Source organism: Oncorhynchus mykiss, chromosome 23, assembly GCF_013265735.2.
Source record: "Oncorhynchus mykiss isolate Arlee chromosome 23, USDA_OmykA_1.1, whole genome shotgun sequence".
NCBI lineage: Eukaryota > Metazoa > Chordata > Actinopteri > Salmoniformes > Salmonidae > Oncorhynchus > Oncorhynchus mykiss.
Genome location: NC_048587.1, coordinates 5,186,010 through 5,196,009, shown reverse-complemented (window position 1 = coordinate 5,196,009; position 10,000 = coordinate 5,186,010). Strand labels below are relative to the sequence as shown.

General features: G+C 35.6%; 1 protein-coding gene across 6 annotated transcripts in view; it reads left to right on the top strand.

Moving 5' to 3' along the window:
* The window catches only part of LOC118943892 (receptor-type tyrosine-protein phosphatase epsilon-like), a 148,833-nt gene that overhangs the window by 125,226 nt on the left and 13,607 nt on the right, over positions 1-10,000 (top strand). For all 6 annotated transcript variants that reach the window (XM_036960680.1, XM_036960679.1, XM_036960678.1 and 3 more), the window contains 5 exons: positions 1,050-1,140; positions 5,759-5,835; positions 6,046-6,082; positions 6,251-6,348; positions 8,577-8,696. In XM_036960680.1, the coding sequence (XP_036816575.1) occupies positions 1,050-1,140; positions 5,759-5,835; positions 6,046-6,082; positions 6,251-6,348; positions 8,577-8,696 (423 nt within the window). The remainder of the gene's footprint in view (positions 1-1,049; positions 1,141-5,758; positions 5,836-6,045; positions 6,083-6,250; positions 6,349-8,576; positions 8,697-10,000) is intronic.

The following is a 10,000-nucleotide window of genomic DNA, read 5'->3' as shown; positions in this document are numbered from 1 at the left end:
TGTTAATGGACAAGAGGTCGTACAGGAAGTGCCGATAGACTGCCTTAACAAAGACCTATTGGTTACACTATACAATGCACATGCTCTGCCTGGAAGCAAGGCCAATGTAATCCTGGGAACCTGATAGGTTTTTAATGGATGTCATGTAAACTGTTGAACCACTCGTTAGACGTGGCGGTTGATTCAACTTTTTTAAAGTTTCAAAGTTTATTCGCCACGTGCTCAGGATACAACAGGTGTGAAACTGTACAGTGCAGCTTAGCCTGGTCCCAGATCTGTTCGCCACCACGTGCTCAGGATACAACAGGTGTGAAACTGTACAGTGCAGCTTAGCCTGGTCCCAGATCTGTTCGCCACCACGTGCTCAGGATACAACAGGTGTGAAACTGTACAGTGCAGCTTAGCCTGGTCCCAGATCTGTTCGCCACCACGTGCTCAGGATACAACAGGTGTTAAACTGTACAGTGCAGCTTAGCCTGGTCCCAGATCTGTTTGTGCTGGGGTCGTCCTACGGTCGTTGTCAGATCTGTTTGTGCTGGGGTCGTCCTACGGTCGTTGTCAGATCTGTTTGTGCTGGGGTCGTCCTACGGTCGTTGTCAGATCTGTTTGTGCTGGGGTCGTCCTACGGTCGTTGTCAGATCTGTTTGTGCTGGGGTCGTCCTACGGTCGTTGTCAGATCTGTTTGTGCTGGGGTCGTCCTACGGTCGTTGTCAGATCTGTTTGTGCTGGGGTCGTCCTACGGTCGTTGTCAGATCTGTTTGTGCTGGGGTCGTCCTACGGTCGTTGTCACAAACAGATCTGGGATCAGCCTAGTATTACTGACTGACTGACTGGCTGACTGACTGGCTGACTGGCTGGCTGACGGACTGGCTGGCTGGCTGGCTGGCTGACTGGCTGGCTGATGGACTGACTGGCTGGCTGGCTGACTGGCTGGCTGACGGACTGGCTGGCTGGCTGGCTGGCTGACTTACTGGCTGGCTGACGGACTGGCTGGCTGGCTGTGACTGAGTGTGACTGACTGACTGTGGTGTGTTCTGTTTTGTTTTCAGTCGTTGCCGTCTGGATATACCCAGGGGACATACCAGGAGGCCAACAAAGAAGACAACAGAGAAAAGAACAGATATCCCAACATCCTTCCATGTGAGGAGCTCCATCTCATTCTCTCTATATCATTAACTAGTGATATCCCAACATCCTTCCATGTGAGGGCTCCATCTCATTCTCTCTACATGTATATCATTAACTAGTGATATCCCAACATCCTTCCATGTGAAGGCTCCATCTCATTCTCTCTACATGTATATCATTAACTAGTGATATCCCAACATCCTTCCATGTGAGGAGCTCCATCTCATTCTCTCTACAACATTAACTAGTGATATCCCAACATCCTCCCATGTGAGGGCTCCATCTCATTCTCTCTATATCATTAACTAGTGATATCTCAACATCCTTCCATGTGAGGAGCTCCATCTCATTCTCTCTATATCATTAACTAGAGATATCCCAACATCCTCCCATGTGAGGAGCTCCATCTCATTCTCTCTACATCTATATCATTAACTAGTGTCAAAGAACAACTTGATAGTCATTTGGAGCCACATTTCCTGGGTCTGTATCTATTTGCAGAGCATAAGTCAAAAGTTATTTTGGCATCGGTCAGTGATGCGAGACTCGTTCCCTAGCGACATGTATTCACACAGCAGTAGATACAGATCCTCACAGATAGTCAACTCTTCTCGTTCTGCCTGCGCTTCCTTTTGACAGTTTCACTTCCTATTTGGTCTATTCTTTAATTAACCCTCGGTCCATTTTTATAGAAACTGAGACCAGGCTAAGATTGGTTCATCTTCACTCCCGACTTTTAGGATCTGTTCAATAGAAAATAGAGATCAGGAAATAGAATAGAGATCAAGGAATAGAATAGAATAGAGATCAAGGAATAGAATAGAATAGAGATCGAATAGAATAGAGATCAAGGAATAGAATAGAATAGAGATCAAGGAATAGAATAGAATAGAGATCAAGGAATAGAATAGAATAGAGATCAAGGAATAGAATAGAATAGAGATCAAGGAATAGAATAGAATAGAGATCAAGGAATAGAATAGAATAGAGATCAAGGAATAGAATAGAATAGAGATCAAGGAATAGAATAGAATAGAGATCAAGGAATAGAATAGAATAGAGATCGAATAGAATAGAGATCAAGGAATAGAATAGAGATCGAATAGAATAGAGATCAAGGAATAGAATAGAGATCAAGGAATAGAATAGAATAGAGATCAAGGAATAGAATAGAATAGAGATCAAGGAATAGAATAGAATAGAGATCGAATAGAATAGAGATCAAGGAATAGAATAGAGATCGAATAGAATAGAGATCAAGGAATAGAATAGAGATCAAGGAATAGAATAGAATAGAGATCAAGGAATAGAATAGAATAGAGATCAAGGAATAGAATAGAATAGAGATCGAATAGAATAGAGATCAAGGAATAGAATAGAATAGAGATCAAGGAATAGAATAGAATAGAGATCAAGGAATAGAATAGAATAGAGATCAAGGAATAGAATAGAATAGAGATCAAGGAATAGAATAGAATAGAGATCAAGGAATATAATAGAATAGAATAGAGATCAAGGAATAGAATAGAATAGAGATCAAGGAATATAATAGAATAGAATAGAGATCAAGGAATAGAATAGAGATCGAATAGAATAGAGATCAAGGAATAGAATAGAATAGAGATCAAGGAATAGAATAGAATAGAGATCAAGGAATAGAATAGAATAGAGATCAAGGAATAGAATAGAATAGAGATCAAGGAATAGAATAGAATAGAGATCAAGGAATAGAATAGAATAGAGATCAAGGAATAGAATAGAATAGAGATCAAGGAATAGAATAGAATAGAGATCAAGGAATAGAATAGAATAGAGATCAAGGAATAGAATAGAATAGAGATCGAATAGAATAGAGATCAAGGAATAGAATAGAGATCGAATAGAATAGAGATCAAGGAATAGAATAGAGATCAAGGAATAGAATAGAATAGAGATCAAGGAATAGAATAGAATAGAGATCAAGGAATAGAATAGAATAGAGATCGAATAGAATAGAGATCAAGGAATAGAATAGAATAGAGATCAAGGAATAGAATAGAATAGAGATCAAGGAATAGAATAGAATAGAGATCAAGGAATAGAATAGAATAGAGATCAAGGAATAGAATAGAATAGAGATCAAGGAATATAATAGAATAGAATAGAGATCAAGGAATAGAATAGAATAGAGATCAAGGAATATAATAGAATAGAATAGAGATCAAGGAATAGAATAGAATAGAGATCAAGGAATAGAATAGAATAGAGATCGAATAGAATAGAGATCAAGGAATAGAATAGAATAGAGATCAAGGAATAGAATAGAATAGAGATCAAGGAATAGAATAGAATAGAGATCAAGGAATAGAATAGAATAGAGATCGAATAGAATAGAGATCAAGGAATAGAATAGAATAGAGATCAAGGAATAGAATAGAATAGAGATCAAGGAATAGAATAGAATAGAGATCAAGGAATAGAATAGAATAGAATAGAGATCAAGGAATAGAATAGAATAGAGATCAAGGAATATAATAGAATAGAGATCAAGGAATAGAATAGAATAGAGATCAAGGAATAGAATAGAATAGAGATCAAGGAATAGAATAGAATAGAGATCGAATAGAATAGAGATCAAGGAATAGAATAGAATAGAGATCAAGGAATAGAATAGAATAGAGATCAAGGAATAGAATAGAATAGAGATCAAGGAATAGAATAGAATAGAGATCAAGGAATAGAATAGAATAGAATAGAGATCAAGGAATAGAATAGAATAGAGATCAAGGAATATAATAGAATAGAATAGAGATCAAGGAATAGAATAGAATAGAGATCAAGGAATAGAATAGAATAGAGATCGAATAGAATAGAGATCAAGGAATAGAATAGAATAGAGATCAAGGAATAGAATAGAATAGAGATCAAGGAATAGAATAGAATAGAGATCAAGGAATAGAATAGAATAGAGATCAAGGAATAGAATAGAATAGAGATCGAATAGAATAGAGATCAAGGAATAGAATAGAGTAGAATAGAATAGAATAGAGATCAAGGAATAGAATAGAATAGAGATCAAGGAATAGAATAGAATAGAGATCAAGGAATAGAATAGAGATCAAGGAATAGAATAGAGATCAAGGAATAGAGTAGAGATCAAGGAATAGAATAGAATAGAGATCGAATAGAATAGAATAGAGATCGAATAGAATAGAGATCAAGGAATAGAATAGAGATCGAATAGAATAGAGATCAAGGAATAGAATAGAGATCAAGGAATAGAATAGAGATCAAGGAATAGAATAGAGATCAAGGAATAGAATAGAGATCAAGGAATAGAATAGAGATCAAGGAATAGAATAGAGATCAAGGAATAGAATAGAGATCAAGGAATAGAATAGAATAGAGATCAAGGAATAGAATAGAATAGAGATCAAGGAATAGAATAGAATAGAGATCAAGGAATAGAATAGAATAGAGATCAAGTAATAGAATAGAATAGAGATCAAGGAATAGAATAGAATAGAGATCAAGGAATAGAATAGAGATCAAGGAATAGAATAGAATAGAGATCAAGGAATAGAATAGAATAGAGATCAAGGAATAGAATAGAATAGAGATCAAGGAATAGAATAGAATAGAGATAGAATAGAGTAGAGATCAAGGAATAGAATAGAATAGAGATCAAGGAATAGAATAGAATAGAGATCGAATAGAATAGAATAGAGATCAAGGAATAGAATAGAATAGAGATCGAATAGAATAGAGATCAAGGAATAGAATAGAATAGAGATCGAATAGAATAGAATAGAGATCAAGGAATAGAATAGAGATCAAGGAATAGAATAGAGATCAAGGAATAGAATAGAATAGAGATCAAGGAATAGAATAGAATAGAGATCAAGGAATAGAATAGAATAGAGATCAAGGAATAGAATAGAATAGAGATAGAATAGAGTAGAGATCAAGGAATAGAATAGAATATAATAGAATAGAATAGAGATCAAGGAATAGAATAGAATAGAGATCAAGGAATAGAATAGAGATCAAGGAATAGAATAGAATAGAGATCGAATAGAATAGAGATCAAGGAATAGAATAGAATAGAGATCAAGGAATAGAATAGAGATCAAGGAATAGAATAGAGATCAAGGAATAGAATAGAGATCAAGGAATAGAATATAATATAATAGAATAGAATAGAGATCAAGGAATAGAATAGAATAGAGATCAAGGAATAGAATAGAGATCAAGGAATAGAATAGAATAGAGATCGAATAGAATAGAGATCAAGGAATAGAATAGAGATCAAGGAATAGAATAGAGATCAAGGAATAGAATAGAATATAATAGAATAGAATAGAGATCAAGGAATAGAATAGAGATCAAGGAATAGAATAGAGATCAAGGAATAGAATAGAGATCAAGGAATAGAATATAATATAATAGAATAGAATAGAGATCAAGGAATAGAATAGAATAGAGATCAAGGAATAGAATAGAGATCAAGGAATAGAATAGAATAGAGATCGAATAGAATAGAGATCAAGGAATTGTCTTTACACCCATTTTGACACCAGTTTTACCTACTGGAATTGTTGTCTGAAATGTTGTGAAGAAAAGCCCTAAAGTGTCTATGTGTTTTTAACAGATGACCATTCCAGGGTGGTGTTAACACAGCTAGATGGAAACCTCTGTTCAGACTACATCAACGCTTCCTATATCCATGTGAGTTGGGGATCTAGCTTTTTAAAAAATGTGTGTTCTTCTTCGGCCTAAATAAGGTTGGGATTATATATATATATATATAATAATATTCATAATAAATCATATATGTTTCAACATATTATATAATCTATCATGTTATTATTCCAAACCGAAACAAGACCAGTTTCCATTGTAATGTTATAAATTAACAGTGTTTTTATTTTTTGTTAGGGCTACACGGACAATAACAAATTTATCGCAGCACAAGGTAAATAAATCAATGTTTTTCTGCAGCAAATATTTAAATGAAAGTGTCGCGTGTGTTTTCCAAATATAATAACACATTTTTATTATTTTATTTTTAAACATGGCTGCTGGTTCTGTAATGTCAACAAAGATGAATGGGTTAATGAGGTGATGGACTGTTGTGTTCCAGGTCCTAAACAAGACACGGTAGCAGACTTCTGGAGGATGATATGGGAACAGAAGACGGCAACTATTGTCATGCTGACCAACCTGAAAGAGAGGAAAGAGGTGATTGGTTACAAGACTTCCTGGCTTTTTTAGTGTCAACACTGTTACTTTCACTTTGAGTTTCTCTATAATGTTATACCTGCACTAGAAATACAGCAACTGTCTTCATTACACATTACTGCTACACTACTACACTGATACTAATACTACACTAATACTATATTAGTACTACACTAATACTATGTTACTGCTACACTACTACACTGATACTAATACTATACTACTACTACACTAATACTATATTACTGCTACACTACTACACTGATACTAATACTATATTACTACTACACTAATACTATATTAGTACTACACTAATACTATATTAGTACTGCACTAATCCTATATTACTACTACACTAATCCTATATTAGTACTACACTAATCCTATGTTACTACTACACAAATCCTATGTTACTATTACACTGATACTTATACTATATTACTACTACATTAATACTATATTACTACTACACTGATACCAATACTATATTACTACTACACTCATCCTATATTACTACTACACTCATCCTATGTTACTACTACACTAACACATTGCTGCTACACTTGTTTGAGTGCCCTCAAGCCTCCGAAGTCAAGCCATCCATTTCCACTTCACAATATCTCCTTAAACAGACGAGGTCATCTGTCTCCAAGTCCCAAGGAGCTTTACCCTGGAGAGAGAGAGAGAGAGAGAGAGAGAGAGAGAGAGGTAGAGAGCGAGAGAGAGAGAGAGAGAGAGAGAGAGAGAGAGAGAGAGAGAGAGAGAGAGAGAGAGAGAGAGAGAGAGAGAGAGAGAGAGAGAGAGAGAGAGAGAGAGAGAGAGAGAGAGAGAGAGAGAGAGAGAGAGAGAGAGAGAGAGAGAGAGAGAGAGAGAGAGAGAGAGAGAGAGAGAGCTAACCTTGCAGAGATCAATAAAAACAGGAAAGAAAGGAGATTAAAATCAGCTTTTGTGCTGCTCGGAATCAATGATTAAATAATGGCTAATAAAGCCCTCTAAGTCTTTATCATAATTAGTCAGCAAACTCTCTTTAAGTGGTTTTAGACGGGCTAATTCTGATTGACTGGCTGGCAGATTAAGCCCTCACATTCTCTACTGCACTCAGTGTCTTACCAGTCACCTTTAGGATGGTGATGCATTCAATGCCACCCTCCTATACCCCTACAAATCCAGAATAGTCCCAGTAAGCAAAACGATGTTGAAAAGACGTCTAAAATGTTGTATTTTCCAGACGTTGAAGTTAGGTTCATTTAGGTTCTGATTTGGTTCGGTCTGGTGCAGACTTGATTTGGTCCAAACATAGACGTCTATGATTGGCTCAGATTTGGTCCAATCAATGCTGGTCCAATCAAGGCTGGCCCTACCGCATCAAACCTGAGCCAAATACATAAGGTTTATGATTTGGTTCAAGGCCGGTCTGGACCCCAAAAAAACGACGCCTGGACAGGACCGAAAAGAGAAGACTTCCAAATGACGTTGGCGTCTGTCTGTGCTTACTGGGATGTAGCCTACAGTGTCAGCCCGCAATGGAATTGTATGAATGTCCATCTCTGTGGTAGGCCTACCATTTTTATAAACCAGGCAATTACATAGGCTTTATTAGTCCAGAATCATGTGACTAATCAATGTGGCTATTCTAAGCTCTGAATATCAGCTACCCAACTTTTAATCCGGTGTTATCCTGAGCCTATTGGCAATGTGTTTACACAGTCTCCATGCTAGCATACCACTTAGAATGACCTGTAAACATGCAGTCTCCATGCTAGCATAGCACTTAGAATGACCTGTAAACATGCAGTCTCTATGCTAGCATACCACTTAGAATGACCTGTAAAACATGCAGTCTCCATGCTAGCATACCACTTAGAATGACCTGTAAAACATGCAGTCTCCATGCTAGCATACCACTTAGAAATGCACAGCCGATAATTTGTTTCATACCGTGTTGGGGTCAATTATAAATATATTCCTGTCAATTCAGTAAATACACAGAAATTCCAATTCCAATTCTCTTCAATGCTTTTCAAAAAGGAAACGGTATCATTGACGTTGGAATTTGGTTATTTATACTTTCTGAATGAACTGGAATTAAAATGGAACTGACTCCAACCCTGTTCTATACTAAAGTCAGGGTGCTAGTATAGACATTGGAACATTCTCTATGATTAAAACCTGCGTGTCCCGCGGTGACTCATTTGCTTCCCTGTTTGTGTGTGTTTCCAAACCACTAGGACAAGTGTTACCAGTACTGGCCAGACCAGGGCTGTTGGACGTATGGTAATGTCCGGGTGGCTGTGGAAGACGTCACTGTGTTGGTAGACTACACCATACGGAAGTTCTGCATACAATATGTACGTTATTATTAGATGGTAATCATGTGGGTCCTTTAGATTATAACAGTACTGTAGGTTTGGTTGGAAATGTAAGTGCTTGCCTGTCCTATACTTATTCACTTGTCGTATACTAAAGTACTATATTTATTCACTTGTAGTATACTAAAGTACTATACTTGTTCACTTGTAGTATACTAAAGTACTATATTTATTCACTTGTAGTATACTAAAGTACTATATTTATTCACTTGTAGTATACTAAAGTACTACACTTATTCACTTGTAGTATACTAAAGTACTATATTTATTCACTTGTAGTATACTAAAGTACTATATTTATTCACTTGTAGTATACTAAAGTACTATATTTATTCACTTGTAGTATACTAAAGTACTATATTTATTCACTTGTAGTATACTAAAGTACTACACTTATTCACTTGTAGTATACTAAAGTACTATATTTATTCACTTGTAGTATACTAAAGTACTATACTTGTTCACTTGTAGTATACTAAAGTACTATATTTATTCACTTGTAGTATACTAAAGTACTATATTTATTCACTTGTAGTATACTAAAGTACTACACTTATTCACTTGTAGTATACTAAAGTACTATATTTATTCACTTGTAGTATACTAAAGTACTATATTTATTCACTTGTAGTATACTAAAGTACTATATTTATTCACTTGTAGTATACTAAAGTACTATATTTATTCACTTGTAGTATACTAAAGTACTACACTTATTCACTTGTAGTATACTAAAGTACTATACTTGTTCACTTGTAGTATAATAAAGTACTATATTTATTCACTTGTAGTATAATAAAATCCTATACTTATTCACTTGTAGTATAATAAAGTACTATACTTGTTCACTTGTAGTATACTAAAGTGATACTAAAAGGTATTTGACTGTAAATATGTAGTCTACAGAGCTCTACAACACTGATGGACATAGAAACTTAAAAGATGTGCTGTAAACTGTGTGTGTTTTTTGTGTCGTGTGAATAGAGTAGACTACAGATGTAGGATCATAATTTGAGCGTTTGTAATTTCCACTTTGATATTTTAGACTTGAATTGCCCAAACGAAAAATGTATCAACCCTCACAAAAATGTCCTTTAATTATAATCTACATAATACATACATAATTCGGCTGTCCTCATAGGAGAACCCTTTGAAGAACCCTTTTGGGTTCCATGCAGAACCCTTTTGGGTTCCATGCAGAACCCTTTTTGGTTTCAGGTAGAACCCTTTTTGGTTCCATGCAGAACCCTTTTTGGTTTCAGGTAGAACCCTTTTGGGTTCCA